The 20,294-nt window shown below is 33.2% G+C and overlaps 1 protein-coding gene across 1 annotated transcript in view; it reads left to right on the forward strand.

Annotated features, from left to right (window-relative positions):
• LOC105219292 (hemicentin-1) overlaps positions 1-12,907 on the forward strand; it is a 59,270-nt gene extending 46,363 nt beyond the window's left edge. The window contains exon 11 of the mRNA XM_054227668.1: positions 11,163-12,907. Within this exon, the coding sequence (XP_054083643.1) occupies positions 11,163-11,341 (179 nt within the window). The 3' untranslated portion in view covers positions 11,342-12,907. The remainder of the gene's footprint in view (positions 1-11,162) is intronic.
• The last annotated feature ends 7,387 nt before the right edge of the window (positions 12,908-20,294 follow it).

Consider the following 20,294-nt stretch of genomic DNA (forward strand, 5'->3'; position numbering starts at 1 on the left):
ATTCTAAAGATTTTAATAAACAACAAGTAAGGAAGGCCTAAGTTCGGGTGTAACCGAACATTTTATACTCTCGCAATTTATTTATTTAACTTTATTTATATTATATAATACACAATTTGACCCACATATTCGTTATATATGTTATATAAAGTCCATTGAAATTTGGAAACCCTAATATTAGGTTAGAAGCACCGAGGTCCTCATGTTCGATATATGGGGCCTTGAAAACATATGGTCCGATTTTGGCGATTTTTATGGGGCTGCCACACTATAAACGTAGTATTTGTGCAAAGTTCTGCACCGATATCTTCACTAGTGCTTACTTTATATATTGTAAAGTAAACAACTCAGATCGTCTTCAAAGTTCTGGTATATAGGAAGTAGGCGTGGCTGTGAAGCGATTTGGCCAATTATTGGGAGGTAAGGAAACTATTACAAACCAAGTTTCATTGAAATCGGTCGAGTAGTTCCTGAGATATGGTTTTTGACCCATAAGTGGGCGACGCCACGCCCATTTTACATTTTGTAACAAAATCTGAGTGCAGCTTCCATCTGCCATTTCTTATGTGATTTAGTGTTTCTGACGTTTTTCGTTAGTGAGTTAACCCACTTTTAGTAATTTTCAACCTAACCTTTGAATGGGAGGTGGGTGTGGTCATTATCCGATTTCAACTATTTTCATGGTGTGTGGTGGGGTATGTAAGAGAATCGACTGCAGAAAGTTTGGTTTATATGGCTCTATTGGTTTGCGAGATATGTACAAAAAACTTAGTAGGGACGGGGCCACGCCCGCTTCCCCAAACAAATTACATCCAAATATGCCCCTTCCTAATGCGATCCTTTATTCCAAATTTTACTGTTATAACTTTATTCATGGATAAGTTATGACACTTTATGTGTTTTTGGTTTTCGCCATTTTGTGGGCGTGGCAGTGGACCGATTTTGCCCATTTTCGAAAGCAACCCTCTCATTGTCCCAAGGAATATGTGTTCCAAGTTTCATTAAGATGTCTTAATTTTTACTCAAGTTACAGCTTGCACGGACGGACGGAAAGACGGACGGACAGACATCCGGATTTCAACTCCACTCGTCATCCTGATCATTTATATATATATAACCCCATATCTGACTCTTTTATTTCTTGGTGACACAAACAACCGTTATGTGCTCTGTACAACAGGTTGCGAGAGTATAAAAATATTAAAATTTCTGTAATATAGTTGTTTTTCTATGGGATTAAGTTGGAATCATAGTGGTGAACCAAACATATGTATAGATTTATTACTTTTTTTCTGATTTTTCATTTTGTACGCAACAATGCCGCAATGTTGTGTGCAATAGTAATCCTATTGTACACTATTTGCTCTTTTCAATTATTGGTTCGTCGATGGGCGTAGTTTTAGATTTATAGGCTTTGACATTTATAGGCAGATAGAATTTTTTCGAGTTGCATATAACTGTCTGTTAATTGTTTTCACTCATGTAACCCAGCGAACAAAGTTGTAATTGAGTCGAAAATTTTTTAAAATGTTACAAAAAGCGATATATAGCCTTTTCACACAGTAGCTAATTGATCAATTAACCGGCCTCTGCTCTATTAAAGCGCTGATTAAGATCGATTTACCATACAAAATAAAAGTTTACATTAATTTTTGATTGTATTTTAATCGACTTGAAAATGAAATGCAACTCTGCGACAAAGACCGTTTTTGTATTTATATATACGTTCTGTGTCTGCTTGTTGTTGTTCACGCTACACGATGGTAGATGTCGCTGCTGAAAATAACAATCAGCTGATGAAACTAACCAACTTCTCATGAAAAGCAATAACAAAATTGTATAACGGCTAATCGGTTATCGAGTGTGAAAACTAGTTTCTCAATCAAAATTTTAATTGATCAATTATTTTGGCTGTTACGCATATCCTCCTATAAGCGTGCTAACAGTTACCTATTTTCATGCTACAATGTGATTAGTGAGGCATGTAGAGTTGACCAAAATATGACTAATTTCAATTAAATTATTTAAATTAACATGTCACTAAACTTTACTTGGTTTATATTATTACTTGGTTGATATTCTAAAATATATAAATTATATAGTTCAAATGAGCTAGAGCAATGTTTTCACATTATGCAATAAGATGATGCAGTCGCCTCTTTACTAGTATTCTATAAATTAATTTCGTGCGGGAATTAATTGATCAATTAAATGTCCTTTGCTCAATTAAAGCACTAATTTAGATCAATTTGACATACAATAAAAAATATAAATTTTCTACATTAAGACTTAATCGAATACAAATTGAGTTTAAACTGAAATTCAATTCTGCACGTTGTGCCCATGCTGGAAAATTCATTGTGGTTATGATAAAATAACAATCAGCTGATGAAATTTACAGCAAGAACAAGAATGTATAACAGCTGATCGTTAATCGAGTTAATCTGCAAATAATGATCTCTCAATTATAATCTCATTATATTAAATTAGTTTGGCTGTGCGAAAATGTTATTATCGTTTATTGGGTTAAGAAAATATATACACAAAAGTGTATTGCCCACATTGGGTTTCTAAAAATTGAAAATTTTCGGTAGCTGAAAAATTTCGATTGCATTCCATTTTTTTATTGGCGCAATTTGCATGCCGCACATACATACATGCATATCAACAAAGCGAAGCCATTTTCACTTAGATACAAGTACCAAAAAGTGTTTCACACTTTTTTTCGCTTTTCCGACAATTTTTCTTTTCTGGTGATTAGATTTTCAGCTGTCGCTTGAACTGCCGTAGTGTAGGTTTAGCGTTAATCGATATGTGGCAATGGTGCGTCGGATTTATAGCATACTACGAGCGAAACGAAAACAATACCAACATATACATGTATGTACATATATTCTCTTTTTTCTTGCTGCACTATGCTCTTTTTCACACTTTTTCGCAACTGTTTTTTTTTTTTTTTTTTTGCCGAATCATGTTGCACTTCCCCGACAATGCTTCGTCGCTTAGTGATGACAGCTTTGACTGTCAAAGCATAACTGCACTTCCTGCGCCATGTGGCAGCAATGAAGCGTTACGGCGCTTAGTTGCGCTCGAACACCGTCTGCCAGCCGTTGGCAATCACACACTATCGTTGTCGATTGGATTTTGGCGCACATTGATTGGCGTTGCGCTTTTTTGGTTATCTCTGGAGTTCGCTTTGTTTTTATTTGGTTGTTCTGAATGTTACCACTTTGATATGTTATGGTTTGATTTTAGTGATTTGAATTTTGCTTGAATATTAACTAACCATAAATATTGTGAATTGGGAATTTCGCTATAAAACATAATTTTTAGTTGTTTAAAAGCAATATACCTCGAAATGAACCAACAAAAAATTGCTTTTTAGTAAAAAATCAAAGAGACTGGTATTGATATCTGTTTCAAGAAAATTAAATAGAACTGTCGAACAGGTTCTTCTAGTCAAACTCTTTACTCAGAATAGTTTTGTCTCACTTCATCAGTGATGTCATTTTGCTGTGTGTCCTAATTTACGTGAAATGTAGTCTTCTAGAGGGAATTTCATAAGAACAAACTAGCTCGCCAATTGAATTTGATCTTAGTGATTTCTTCCAACGCTCTCTGTTCTTGTCATAATCAAATGTTACCAGGAATGTTATATTGATTCGATTTTGTATGTTACAACAGCAGTTATGCCACATTGCTGCACGAGCTAATAAAATACATACATTGACTAGCGTAAAATGAAAGTTTTTGAGCACAGCAAACAAATGACCAACCAATAATTGATTGCTTTTTCTGGAAAACATTGCAGTGATAGTTACCATTAAATTGAAATGCAATACTTTTGACGCAATTTGTTATATATCAAACGCACATACATACATACGTCTATTCGTAACCAATAGAAAAGAAATTGAAGACGGTGCAAAAATTGCTTGCCTCAAATGTTTGAAAGTGGCAAACATCTGATATCTTATCAAAATAAAAATAGTGCTAAAGGATGGTGGTGTAAGCGCGGGTTGCCAAATGTTAAACGAGTTGCGCAAATACGCTGGTGGCCATTCAGAAGGACCTTAGAGACATCTAAGCAATAAAAATTTGTAACGATTGTTCCCAAGAGGTTGAAGGAAAGGAAACATTTCACACATACATTTATACTGAAATGGAAGTAGATGTGATTTGGGTTCGGTAAAATGACAAACATATACATATATACATATGTATAGTCAACAAAACTTGTAAAACTAATAGTTTAAGTGTGTACTTTGGTGTATATATAGCTATTTAAGAATATGACCAACAGAAGATTTTTCGAAATTCAAAATTTTTACATCCAAATTTGAAGCCAAACTTCATCATGAAACATCGTCCCCAACTTTTGATTTTTACTATTTTAAAAGTTTGGAAAAATCGGAGAATGTTGCAATAATGGCTTTTTCCAGACATTCGCCATTTAAATAATATTTTTTTTGTTTTCTGTTGCTCCAATCATTGTGATTTAACACTAGATTATTATTATTTTTATACTCTCGCAACAAAAGTTGCTAAGAGAGTATTTTAGTTTTGTCCACATAACGGTTGTTTGTAAGTCCTAAAACTAAACGAGTTAGATAAATGGTTATTTTTTTGGAAAAGTGGGTGTGACCCCGCCCCCAAATAGGTTTTTTGTATATATCTTGCAAACCAATAAAGCTATATAAACCAAACTTTCTGCAGTCGTTTCTTTTAGCCGTTTCCTTATACAGTCCAAAAATGAAAGAAATCGGATAATAACCACGCCCACCTCCCATACAAAGGTTAGGTTAAAAATGACTAAAAGTGCGTTAACTCACTAACGAGAATCGTCAGAAACACCAAAATTTACATAAGAAATGGCAGAAGGAAGCTGCACTAAGATTTTTTTACAAAATGGAAAATGGGCGTGGCGTCGCCCACTTATTGGTCAAAAACCATATCTCAAGAAATACTCGATAGATTTCAATGAAATTCGGTACAAAATATTTTCTTGACATCCTGATGACACTGGTGGAATATGGGCGAAATCGGTTCACAACTACTTCTACTTCCCATATAACTGAATTTTGAATCCTTCTGATTCTTTCACTATATAATGCATACATAAGGAACCGATAAAGATAGCGAAATAAAACTTTACACAAATACTGTATTTGACATCACTTGTGGAAAAATTATCAAAATCGAACCATGAATTTTCAAGGCCCCTGATATCAAACATGAAGAACTCAGTGCCTAAGGGTAATTTTTCACCGAATTATAGGTAAACCTCTGAATAAATTGCGAGAGTATAAAATGTTCGGTTGCACCCGAACTTAGCCTTTCCTTATTTGTTTTTCTTGAAATTGCTTAAAGCTATTTATATAACTCAAAATGGAAGCTTTATGTAAACGAGAGTAGTGACTACATATAATAAGTGCTATAGGTTGGTCTGGTAGGCCTGTAGGCCACGCATAGACCAGTTATGGTCTTTAGCGATACCAAATGGACTGCCTTCACTTATTCCCAGAGTAGTAGTCAACTAAACGATAATGCCTGCGCTTGACGTGAATTTTTAGAGATTATGAAGCCTCACTGACAAATATCTTCTCCAACTTATAGTAAATAGCTGAATCGTTGTCTAGCCAAAGTAGGACAATCGCACAAGAGATGCTCCATTGTTTCCACGGTGCCCCGCTCTTGACACTTCCTGCATTCGTCTCGATCGAATATTTTCGATCTACCGCTTTGCACATGACCTTTGTGGTTTCAAAACCCGGTAGATCCTTCTAGCGCGCTTTGATTTTTCTTATCATGTCGTCGTATAGACAGTGCATGGATTTACAAATGTGAATCATGTTTTGGGGTGAGAGCTGTACACCACTCTTAACAATCCCGTCTACGATTTCGTTACCCTCGATGTCTTTATGGTCTGACACCCAGTAGAAGTGTAGTCGCATATTCCAGGCGACACTTTTCACTGCTGCCGTTCTACTCAAAACACTTTTGGCCGATATTCGAAAAGAGGTTATTGCCTAGATTGCTGCCTGGGCAGCCAGACGTAGACGTAGACATTCACTTTAGAGTATCGATTTGGTGCATTGGAGGCTAGATCTGCACGTTTAACAATGCAAAGATCTCTGCTTGAAACATACTGCAGTGCTAACTCCGGACAGTATATCCCTGCACCAACTCCATCATCCATTTTAGAGCCATCCGTATAGATGTTTAAGGTGTTGCGTGTAGTTGCAGTTATAAGTAATAACTAAGCTATTAAATTAAATTAATTAAGGAACAAATTAGTGATTCAAAATGTATTATTTAGCATGAATTTTAGTTAAAAGAACTTTCTTGTATGAGGAATATTTTTCATATAACAGAAAACTTAGAGACTTATTAACTTTAGTCGATTTATAAAGCGATACCAAATATGTCTGGCGTAGTCAGATTCCGCTTAGTTATTAGTTTGCTAAATATTTAGTTAAACTCACGTTATGATTTATGATTTCAAACTAAGACTGTAAATAAACTAGAAACTAACAAATTGGTAGATACAAGCATATGAACCCATTGATGAATTCACATAAACACACATGCATGTATACAGACATAAGAGCAGTCCCTACACTCAAACCACTTTTAATAAGTGCCAAGCAATTGAGTGGCGAAAACAAAGAGAACTGCAAGCAAATCCACCAAAAACTCAGTACACAAAAATCAACGAAAATAAAAAACAATGTTACAAAATAAATAATTTCAGCTATAAAAAGAACAACTACAAAAATAACATATTACAATAACACTGAAAAGTGCGCCACTTGCTGCCGTATCTACGCAACGAACTGATCAAAATGGTCATGTTGAAAGTGAAAAATAAAACTTTTTCATTTCCAACGAAAACATGCGCACACTCAAACACAGAGATACTCGCTTATATCCTCAGATAACACATGAATATACAGCGAAATAAAATGGCAAGTCAGAAGGGTTCGCTTGAATGGAGAGAAGCGTTTTTTCATTTATTTTATTTTATTTCTTTATTTATTTATTTACTTTTTCGCAGAGTGCAGTTTGTATACATTCATTCATGCGCTTTTCCTTGGCTTCTTCATATGTTCATATGTAAATACATAGTATGTGTACATAAATGTGTATATTCATTCCCTTCGCCATTTCCATGCTTTCGCACTTCCGTTGAAGTCGCTCAATTATTGTTATTTGCTGCTGTTGGCCGAGGTCGTTATATGTTGCTACAGCATCCATTGTCATCGCCTTCGCGTGGAAGGCAATCTGGCGAACGGTTGATTGCATGTCATTTTCACTTGATTCCTGCAATCGGACGTTGGCTGGCGTTGTCATTGAATTTTTGGCAATTGACTGTTGCCACATGCGGCAGCTGGGATTTGTGTGAAGTGAAATTGCGTTTTATTGAATTGCGGAGATACTTGAAAAGTGCTGTATGAGAGTAGTCAATCAAGGAGTTAAGCCAGTCTAGAGCACTAAAAATTATCTGTTACTCTTTCTTTGAAAGTAATAAAATAAATGATTAAAAAACTAAAAACTAAGTTCGGTTGTAACAGAATATTTTATACTCTTGCAAAAATTACTTTAAATTATCTGAATTTAAGCATATTTAATAATTAACAAATAATAATGACAATGTTTCCCATCAGTGAAAGTTTCAAGGATTTATCTTTCTCGTCCAGCCACATAAAACCCCACAGAGTAATAATGTCATAATTTTAAACGTTTCACATAATTTGTTCAGCTCTATTTAATGTCATGCGCACACTTCCACAACTATACATATATTTCACATAAGCTGACAGCACTTACAATAAACTTGAATTTCAAAGAACTGTCGATGCCGCAGGAAAATTGTGATGTGAGCAGCAATCACTCAAATGACTGACAGATCATTTACTCTGAGGGAGCCAACAATGTGTGTAAACTCGGCAGTGTGTGTTCGCTCGTATGTGCAATTGAGCTTTCATGGTTAAATTCACTTGTGTGCACATTAAAAATTATGTACTAAAGGGATGCTGGTGTGTCTGTTGATGTCGTGATTGTTGACGGAAGTATATTATTATGGGTTTCATATCATAATATTTACACAGTGTGTGTTCTTTTTTGACTGTTGGCAGTAATTGTGGCCCAACAAGTGTTGCTCAATGATATAAGTTAATATTTGTATACCCAAGGTAATGCTGTTGTATATTTATACATATATAAATGTATGTGTGTAAGTTTGCTTTACAGCCTGTCAACTCTTTCGATTATCAAATATGCAAGACAAGGTCGCACAGCCAAATAAAGCATTGTGAGAGAAAATTGCAGGAAAATATTTAATGAAGTTGTGATTTTCGTGATGTAAGATAGTAGTTTGTTGAGTTTATATAAGGAAAGGTCATTTTTATTTTTTCCACATTTCCTTAGCTTAAATTAATTTATTTTGTTTTTCATTATTTTATATTATGAAATTAATAAAAAAACAAGTAAGGAAGAGCTAAGTTCGGGTGTAACCGAACATTTTATACTCTCGCAATTTATTTATTTAACTTTATTTATATTATATAATACACAATTTGACCCACATATTCGTCATATATATTGTATAAAGTCCATTGAAAGTTCGAAACCATAATATTAGGTTAGAAGCACCGAGGTCCTGTGTTCGATATGTGGGGCCTTAAAAACCTATGGTCCGATTTCGGCGATTTTTTGAATGGGGCTGCCACACTATTAACATAGTATTTGTGCAAAGTTCTGCACCGATATCTTTACTAGTACTTACGTCATATATTGTAAAGTAAACGATTCAGATTGTCTTCAAAGTTCTGGTATATAGGAAGTAGGCGTGGTTGTGAAGCGATTTGGCCAATTTTCACAACATATTATTGGGAGGTAAGGAAACTATTACAAACCAAGTTTCATTGAAATCGGTCGAGTAGTTCCTGAGATATGGTTTTTGACCCATAAGTGGGCGATGCCACGCTTATTTTCCATTTTGTAAAAAAATCTGAGTGCAGCTTCCATCTGCCATTTCTTATGTGAAATTTAGTGTTTCTGACGTTTTTCGTTAGTGAGTTAACCCACTTTTAGTAATTTTCAACCTAACTTTCGTATGGGAGGTGGGCGTGGTTATGATCCGATTTCTTTCATTTTTGGGCTGTATTAGGAAGTGGCTAAAGAAAACTACTGCAGAAAGTTTGGTTTATATAGCTCTATTGGTTTGCGAGATATGTATAAAAAACTTAGTAGGGGGCGGGCCCACGCCCACTTCCCCAAAAAAATTACATCCAAATATGCCTCTTCATAGTACGATCCTTCATACCAAATTTTATTTCCATAGCTTTATTTATGGCTTAGTTTTGGCACTTTATGTGTTTTCGGTTTTCGCCATTTTGTGGGCGTGGCAGTGGTCCGATTTTGCTCATTATCATCATTGCTCAAGATATCTTAATTTTTACTCAAGTTACAGCTTGCACAGACGGACGGACGGACGGACGGACGGACAGACAGACATTCGGATTTGAACTCCACTCTTCACCCTGATCACTTTGGTATATATAACCCTATATCTAACTCGTTTAGTTTTGGGTGTTACAAACAACCGTTATGTGAACAAAACTATAATACTCTCTTTAGCAACATTTGTTGCGAGAGTATAATAAAAGGTGTCATTGGTGTGAAAATTTAAAAATTTAAATGATTCTTAACTCAATTTCTTTGCTGTAGGTGCTTTGAAAACGGTAACCATGGCTTATAAAATAACAAAAGTCTAGATCTTGTATTGGAATACCAGATAGCTCAGACCGTATACATTATGAAATATTATTTTTGCAACTCAATTGTTCACCACGGACTACAAGCCCATTCATAAGAATACTTTACCCAAGGGTTTTCGGTGTAATTTTTTTAATTCTGGTATGCATTTGAGCACACCAGAGATCAAAGCGTAGCCGAAATCTGAAACAATGAACTTGTTTCCTATTGGTCTACATGGTCGAATTAGAAAAATAAATTGGAATTGGGCTGCTGTCCCAAACACAGTTTTCTTCATTGTACGACGTTTTTATTTCCACACTTGCAGTATTTATTTAGCGAATAAAATTGTCAGTATAATGACAAGGATGTCGCAGACCGTTGATTTACCTTACGGACCGCCAAAGCACATATTTTTCAGATGCTTTAGGATTATACAATACACTATGTTGCATAAAAAATCGCCAATATTTCACATTTTTTTAAGTACTTAGTAATTTTTTGTGGTTCTCGTAAGATATTAGTTACAACAAGCTGTAATTTTATATGGGGTATTAAATTTGTTAATTTCCTAGAAAAATAAAAATAAATCCAGTTGACATACTTTTAGCCTTTTCAGCCGGCCTTTGCTCAATTAAAGCGTTGATTTGGATCGATTTACCATACAAAATAAAAATCTTGTTTTTCTACATTAGTTTTTAATCGAATTATAATCGAGTTGAAAATACAATGCAACTCTGCGACAAAAAACGTATTTGAATTCTTTGTCTGCGAGTTCTTGTTCACGCTACTCAACGGTAGATGTCGCTGCTGGAAATAAATAATCAAATAGCAATCAGCTGATAAAACTTGCCAACTTCTTATGAAAAGTAAAAACAAAAATGTCTAACAATTGATCTATTATCGAGTAAACGGCAGTGTGAAAATTAAAATTGAACAATTTATTCAGCTAATATATGAAAAGGCTATAACTTTGCGGCAAAAAACGTATTTGAATTCTTCATCTGCTAGTAGTTATTCACGCCACTCGAGGGTAGATGTCGCTGCTGGAAACTTACCAAATTTTTATGAAAAGCAAAAACAAAAATGTTTAACAGCTGATCGATTATCGAGTAGCCTGCAGTGCGAATTGGTTTCTCAATTAAAATTGTAATTGATCAATTAACTAGGCTGTGAAAAGGCTATTAGTATAATCTGAAATTGCTGCTATTATTTGAATACCTAATATTAACATCGATGAACTAAAAATATTATTTTTACGCTCAGATAGTCCTTAATATTGTAATACGAGTATACTAAAAAATTATTGAATCCATAAATACAAATTTTCCTAACTATAGAGAACTAAGAAAGCTCTTTAAATAAAAATTAAGATATTAAAAATTTATATTTTATCTTTTCAGCTTCCGATCACAGTAACTACCGCAGTGATACAAAGTCAGCGACGAGCAAACACGATGCCGACTCACTAACAGATACCGACGATGCCAGCCATGATGCAGCGTGTAGAACAGCAAATACGCATGCGCTGCTAAATTATGTTTCCATCGCGATATTTCTCATATTTAGTGTGCGAGTGTAGCAGCTACTATGCCTATAATAGCTGGAAAAGAAAATAGAGTAAATTAAAAACAGGCTGCAGACCAAATACTGTAAATTAATTATTAAGCTAAATTAATTGGTATTTAATTGAAATTAATGGTAAAAATTAAAACAAAAAAATTAAAAATACATAAAAATGAGCTTGCCATATTATTACATATTAAGCGCTTAGAAAATAAGGGAAACTATTTATAGAAATTTAATTTGAAGCAAAATTCTCTAAACAGTGTAGGTTAAAAAATAACCTATTTTTTTGCAAGTTAATTGTAAAATAATTAAATAACAAACATAATTAATAATAAATTGATTAAATCAAGCGTGTGTATAGATTAAATTAAAGCTAATAAACAAAAAACTCAGTGTTGAGTGCATGCTAGTCCGCATATTGTGTATAGTTTTAGGCTTTTTAGGTGCTCATAAGCAAAGCACGAATGTATATAAATATTAAAACGCTAATGAATTATCATTATTCATTAGTATAACAAATAATTACTACGTGTACATTGTATATGTAGCTGTTGCTGTGCTGTGTATCTCCGGTAAAATACCTTAATACATAATTGTTAAAGCTATTGCTGAGTTTATTATAAAAACAGGAAAATTAATGAAAAACAAAATTAAAAATGTTAAAAGTATTTTAAAATTAAGTAGTTTAGCTTTGGCGAGCTTAAAAAAGCAAAAAAAAAATGCAAATATTATTTAGTGTAAAAATGAATGGAAGTAAATTAAAGGCAATGCTTAAGACTTATTTGTAGTTTAAGCATTTTTGCACTGTTTTTAATTCAAAATTATAACAGCAAGAGAGTTTAAATATAAACAAAAATTAAAATTAATAAAAAAATAAAAATAAAAATTATTTATAATTCAATTAAGACAAATTTATGACAAGCAAAATTTGCCACGCCCATGCAGCGCATATCGCCAAAGATATTATATTAATATTACATTGATAATATATACAGTGTGCGACAAAACTAAAGCACGGAATCCACCCTGTCGGTATTTATATGAATAAAATCATGAATTGAACATTGAATGATTTATACAAAATTATACAAATATAAAAATTTTTCCAAAAATCATTTTGTGCTTTAGTTTTGTCGCACCAAAATTTTGGAATTTTTCACATAAAAATATCGACAAGGTGGATTCCGCGCTTTAGTTTTGTCGCACACTGTATGTGAAATTTTAAATACAACGACCAAAATAATAAAAATAATTGTAAAAAAAAAAATTACTAACAAGCGATAACTCAATTATTTTCAATGAAAAATTGCAAGAATATGTGACGTGAATATAATTTAATTAAGTCAACTTGAAGTTTGAAAAATACTACTGTAGGTAAAAAAAAATTTATGCAGTGACAAAGTGACAAAATCATGTATTTTTAAGTAAATATATCCGTATACTTAGACCTTGGAAGTTTGAGACAAGAGCATTAATGTATATAGGTCAGTCTCTATCTTTGTTTTAAATCCAAATTTGTAAATAAAACACTTCATTGTAATGTTGGTTGTGTTAAATATTCATACATATGTATATACAGACCCACACCTATTTAATTTAATTTAATTTAATTTAATTTATTTTAATATAATTTAATTTAATTTAATTTTAATTTAATTTAATTTAATTTTATTTTATTTTATTTTTAATTTTTTTTTTTTATTTTAGTTCCCCAACTGCTGACATGATTCCGGACGAATGAGTAGCTGAAACAAAAAAAAAATCAAGCAGTTATTAAAGTTTAAGGTATTTCCTATATCAAGAATAAACAAAATGGCGTTGTACTAAAAAAACAATATCAAGTAAAAAATGGACTAATATTTTTAATGCCAAATTTACAATTTTTCACCAAAATAAGATGGTAGGTCATTGTATAGTGATATATTCAGGAATAATCAGTTTCAATTTGATCTGAGTAGATCGGTCAATTTCTCCTTGAGTTATGATGTCAACAATTTTGAAAAATGTCGTTTCGAGAAAAACGTGTTTAAAGTTTTGACTATAGCGGTTTAAACCATCGAGCGATCGATCTTTAGAAAGCTGACATTCAAAAACTATTCAAGATACGACCTTACCGCTACGCGGGATGTATATAAACTTTCCAATAAGCAAAAAAAAACAAAAAAAAAATCGATTTTTTGTGGCTAACCCTTAACTCAAAACAAAGCAAGTGAGGAAAGACTAAGTTCGGTTGTAACAGAATAATTGAAATACTCGCAATTTTATTTTGAAATTTTATCTAGGTAACGCGCAATTCGACCCATACTACATGTCTACATGTCTACTTATGGTCATGTAAATGGTCCGACTTCCATTTCAGTAAAATATCTAAATTTTTATTAGAATTTTGCAAAAAAAAGTTTTGCTTTACCGTTTACTAGGGTAATGTTTTATATATATAAATATATATATCAGTATCTAGTAATCAATATAATCTTATTATAGTTAATTGCTTATCATTATTGTTATTAATTGCTTATCAGAAAAATATTCATGTTCTTATGTACATGTTTATATATATGTATATATATTCGGCGTAGAAACGCTGTATGCGATTATAGTCTCTCTTACGCGGCTTCCTCCAGCGGGTACTGCATCGAACACTTTCAGAGTTGGAGCGTTTTCATCCATCCGTACAACGTGGTTTTTTTTTATGTGATAGGTGCCAAACCCATCGGGTTTCGCCTCCAAACGGTCAGTTGGCTACTCAGGGAATACTTGGTCTAAAACCGGAAGTCGTGAACTGCGTGAGTCATATGCAAAAGAGTCGTTCCTGGCCACTCTCAAGTGAATGGCAATCAAGAACTTTCCTCGCCTACGTGAACTTCCACATATGACCCCAACCCGCTGTAAATGCACAACTGGTATGATTATTTTAATGACAAAGATTACAACGCACCTACTATTTCATTACTCATACGCCCCGCTGTACCACATTCCATTTTAAGCGGCAAAGTTATAGTATATGATACATTTAATATATATATATATTTTTAAATACCTTTATTAAATATTATAAATACATATTTAATTTTCTTTGCAATTTCAATTTAACCCCATTGAAGTGCGGCTTACATGCATTTATTAGTGTAATCATTTACAAGCAAATGTAATAAAAACCTTAGCATTAAGAACACAGCAGACTTGTAAATAAAAGTATATCAAACTAAATAAAACAACAAATATGTATAAATAACTACCGACAAAGGTACTACCAACCACAAAAATACTCGTCTTAATTAGCTAAGCAAATGAAAAATAGTTGAAATAATCTCAACACAAATAGCATTAATAAAGCTGAGCTGAAAAATAATGAAAGAAGAGAACAACGATAGAGCGTGCTTGTGAGAATTCTATACAAATATGTAGAATAAATCATGTAAATAACAGACGTTGTTAAAATTCAAAGCAAATTAATTTTATGCTTTGCAAAAAAAAGTGTATGTATTTATAGTGGTGTAATACTGGATGAAAATGAGATTGAAATAAAATTGCAGAATATTGTGAAGAAATGGAAATTTATTATTATTTTTTTTTATTCGAAAATAAGGTAAGTATGCAAGAAAAATTGGAAAAGAAGTATTTCGTTTAAATTTGAATATGAAATGCTTAGAAGCAGCTCATGTTTATCTAAAAATACTACAAAACACGTTTCGAATATATTCGCAGTTAAATAGTAATCCACAGCGCTCTGTTGCGTTCTTGTAAGGTTTCAATTTCATTCGATGTGAAATTCTTACTAATGTCGAAGGTTGGCATGTTTAAAAGTATTTAAATCGCAACAGATTATGGTCTAAAAACGATGAATCATCTCAAATCACTTCAAAAAAAGGTTATATTGTAGTGTTTCACCAGGATATTGCAAGAACTCATACAAATTTAATGGTTCATCAAAAACTTTTGCAGCTTGAAAGGGTTGTTCAACCATACTCACCATATTCTCCAGATATGACACCTTTGGATTATTACTTGTTCCGGTCTCTGCAAAATATCTTGCATGGGAGAGTGTTCACCTCCAGTCTTAAATCTGGACGTCAAAAACTAATTTGAACAGGTTTTTACCTGCAATGATCAAAAATTGTATGAGCATGGAATCAATCTCTTCCCCGAAAGTTGAGAAAAGGTATTGCATTCAATTGAAAAATATATAATTTCTTAAAATGATTTACACAATAAAAATCGTGTTCAAATTAATAATTTAAAATAATTTTTTTTAGTTTTTTATCTATATAAAGGTACTAGCAGACCACTACGGTTTTGCACGGGCTTAAACAACAATTTCAAAAGTTATAAGTTTTTACACACAACAAGGCGTTGGGAATGCTCAGATTTCGACGGCCTAGTGCGAGCTTTTAAATATATTTATAATCCCTGGCACGCGATTGCGATGCGAAGAGAATGATTTTCAGGTCGATTTTCAGTTTCAGATTAAGATTCTCCATCACGGAGTCTTTTTGATACCCTCACCTGGGAACTATTTCTAGAAATTTGAGATTCTAGCAATAAATAAAGCCTATATGGTACTCGGGTGAATATAGCTTTCCAATGGTGAAAGAATTTTTGAAATCGGTACAGTAGTTTTTAGTTTATTCATTACAAACATACATACAAATCGTTCCTCTTTATAATAGTAGTATAGATTACGTGAAGCTTTTATATTAACTGTAATTGAAATCAACTTATCTTAGCCGAACAATATTATCGCAATGAAATTTTTATACAATATGGACGCTGAAATTGCGCAAATTTCTGCATACTCAACTCAAAAATCGTGTTTTTTGAGTTGTGACACTATTCAAGTAAATGAGCGGTATGTACTTTGTCACCTCGTTCTTCCGACTATGCTGAGCTTTAAGCGGGGGGAGGGGGTTGTGGGTAAGGTTTGACAATTTTTTTTTATTTTATTTCTGAACCATCAACATCTCAAGAATATTGTGTGCAGGTTTAGGTCATTCGGAGAAAAACTAACGAAGTTACAGCAGGTTGAATAGCGGTACCTCCAGCTACCTGCGCTGAGTGTACAAAACTTTGAATCGAGTTTCCCAAATATGTGACCAGCCTACAGAAAAAACTACTGCATCATGAAATTTTGAACAAATATTCTACATATATCTCTCGAATGACGTCGAGTTTTTCCAAAAATTTTAATTACTAAAAATTTTACAATAACAAATAGGTCGATTTATTCGTCTAAAATCGTCATTTTGGCTTGAAAATGGTACCAAAAATTGAAAAATTGAAAAATTAAAAAAACTCGACGTCAATTGAAAGATAAACTAATAAACTAAAGAAAGCATTTTGATTTTTTGGTTTCGGAAGATCCAGTGATGCTGTAGGCTGGTCACCGCACAACAACTTCTTTTCGAGGTGCCTGCAGAGATCGACGATAAATCCGTTATTCCTCGCTATTTTTCGATAAAACTTTTTTTAAGTATCCTTCAAATGTTGCACTTTCATATAATAATAAGTAAAATAAACCTACAGCAATAATGTTTTCTAAAAACATTAAATATAATATCATTTTTGCAGTGCAATCTATTTCAATATGTACAATATTTTGTTCGTGTTTAAAGTTAGAAAAACAAGAATTTAAAAACATGTTTTGTCAACGACTTCAGTTTTTATAGTTTTGGTTGACTATCCGTTAAACACCGGCATAATTTTACATTTATTTGCATACATTTCTTGTGTACTCCTTTTGTCAACCAATCTGCGTAAAGTAATGAATCACATTGTTGTTAGTGAATTCGTTTATAATAATATTTTCACTGTGTTGCTTTAATTGTTGGATTAACAACTAAGAAATTATTAAATTGCGACAAAAAATGTAGAGAAATTAAAAAAATATATTTTTGTTAATTTCTGATGAATCACATGGCATCATTTAATCCTATAAATATATATTATATTACAAACATGCCTTGTTGAACAAGAGAGATCTACATAAATGAATATGAATAATTAAAATATTTTTTGCTGGATACAGTAAAGTCATTGCTCTCAATTAAATCAAGGATTGCTACAGTGTCCCAAATAAACATTTATTAAATATCACTACTACAGTTAACTTAGCAAAAATAGAGAGAGAGATAGATGTTACAAGTGTTTCACGGTTTCAAAAAAAATATTCATTTGATCCGAGTACTAGTTTCAGAGATTCAGTCGGAGGAAGTTGAGCGATCCATACAACTTTTTATTCCAATCAAGCTAGTTTTTTTCTTATTTCTCGTGAACTGCTTAACCAATATTGATGAAAATTTAGACAAGTCTTTAGCACAGTTTATCTTCACTTAAACGAAGAGATTTTCATATTTTCTTTAATAATTTCAATGATCTCTCATTAATTGCGTACTTTAAGGCAAGAAAAATAATTAAATATTAGTTTTTTTACAACAAAACCATTGAAATACGACTAATTTTTTCATGTAAAAGTACATATAACCTCCTAGAAACATGTTAATTATAAAGGGTGATTTTTTAAGAGCTTGATAACTTTTTTAAAAAAAAAAACGCATAAAATTTGCAAAATCTCATCGGTTCTTTATTTGAAACGTTAGATTGGTTCATGACATTTACTTTTTGAAGATAATTTCATTTAAATGTTGACCGCGGCTGCGTCTTAGGTGGTCCATTCGGAAAGTCCAATTTTGGGCAACTTTTTCGAGCATTTCGGCCGGAATAGCCCGAATTTCTTCGGAAATGTTGTCTTCCAAAGCTGGAATAGTTGCTGGCTTATTTCTGTAGACTTTAGACTTGACGTAGCCCCACAAAAAATAGTCTAAAGGCGTTAAATCGCATGATCTTGGTGGCCAACTTACGGGTCCATTTCTTGAGATGAATTGTTCTCCGAAGTTTTCCCTCAAAATGGCCATAGAATCGCGAGCTGTGTGGCATGTAGCGCCATCTTGTTGAAACCACATGTCAACCAAGTTCAGTTCTTCCATTTTTGGCAACAAAAAGTTTGTTAGCATCGAACGATAGCGATCGCCATTCACCGTAACGTTGCGTCCAACAGCATCTTTGAAAAAATACGGTCCAATGATTCCACCAGCGTACAAACCACACCAAACAGTGCATTTTTCGGGATGCATGGGCAGTTCTTGAACGGCTTCTGGTTGCTCTTCACCCCAAATGCAGCAATTTTGCTTATTTACGTAGCCATTCAACCAGAAATGAGCCTCATCGCTGAACAAAATTTGTCGATAAAAAAGCGGATTTTCTGCCAACTTTTCTAGGGCCCATTCACTGAAAATTCGACGTTGTGGCAGATCGTTCGGCTTCAGTTCTTGCACGAGCTGTATTTTATACGGTTTTACACCAAGATCTTTGCGTAAAATCTTCCATGTGGTCGAATAACACAAACCCAATTGCTGCGAACGGCGACGAATCGACATTTCACGGTCTTCAGCCACACTCTCAGAAACAGACGCAATATTCTCTTCTGTACGCACTGTACGCATTCGTGTGGTTGGTTTAATGTCCAATAAAGTAAACTGAGTGCGAAACTTGGTCACAATCGCATTAATTGTTTGCTCACTTGGTCGATTATGTAGACCATAAATCGGACGTAAAGCGCGAAACACATTTCGAACCGAACACTGATTTTGGTAATAAAATTCAATGATTTGCAAGCGTTGCTCGTTAGTAAGTCTATTCATGATGAAATGTCAAAGCATACTGAGCATCTTTCTCTTTGACACCATGTCTGAAATCCCACGTGATCTGTCAAATACTAATGCATGAAAATCCTAACCTCAAAAAAATCACCCGTTATAATGATTTCGTAACCGGGAAACCAGGACTGATCAAGTTCGAAAAAAAAAAATGTATAAGCATTTATAATTTAGTAACAATAAAAAATAATAAAAAACGAATTAATAATCACATATAATTTATTGCAGCCATTAATATACAATTTAAATATAATATTGTTCTCAATTAAGGAAATTGTATGCTTCAATTGCTACGGCAATACATTAATTATTCGCATTAAAAAATATGAGTTATTAGTTTTTAAACAACTATAACAGTTACAGTTACTGTTATAAATTGTGTATTAAATATTGTTTATTGTTATGCACTTTTTTGTTTTGTTTGGTTTGTTAATATGAAGCTGGTTTATTACTTATATGCCCTGATGAGCGTTTTTAACACACTTTTTTGGACAGCAATTAAGCTAAAGTAAATAATGTGTCTTTTTATTTTCAACATTTTATTCCCCTCGATTTTTTAGTATAATTTATTATTTTATCTTGTTTACCATAATTAACTAAAACGCTATTCATTAATATAATATGGTACATAATAACTACGCGCTTAGCAAATGTTTGGCTAGAAAAAAAAGAATACCATTTTTCTCTGTTGACTTTATGGCTAAACCAACAGGTGAAATGCACACTATGATAAAAAAATAATTAATAATTTTATACTCTCGCAACATGTTGCATATAATGGATTTTTCAATAAGAGCGCTTTCAATAAGGCTTTTTAAATAATTTCTTTCTTTTAAGTTTTTCTTAATATTCTTTATTCCCGTGAAAGTATAATACATTCGAACTCGATTTCTTTTGCATGACCACAACGGGTACGTTTGCAGAAGTCCTAAACGCTAAACCCAATTTTCGACGGTTTTCAAGCATAAATCGACCGATATTACTGCAAGTTCATCAATCGTCACTGGCTTGTTGGCATAGATTATAGACTTGTCAGCGTCAAATCGCACGACCCAGGCGGCCAATTGACTAGGCCATTTCGTGAGATAACACGTTCACAAAACTTGGTTTTCAACAACTTAATTATAACATTCGCTGTGTGTCTTGTGGCGCCATCCTGTTGGAACCACATATATAGTCCAAGTCCAAACCATCCAATTCGGGCCGAAAATATTCGAAGTATTTGGAAGAAGTACGGCCCAATGACGCCGCCGA

Source organism: Zeugodacus cucurbitae, chromosome 3, assembly GCF_028554725.1.
Source record: "Zeugodacus cucurbitae isolate PBARC_wt_2022May chromosome 3, idZeuCucr1.2, whole genome shotgun sequence".
NCBI lineage: Eukaryota > Metazoa > Arthropoda > Insecta > Diptera > Tephritidae > Zeugodacus > Zeugodacus cucurbitae.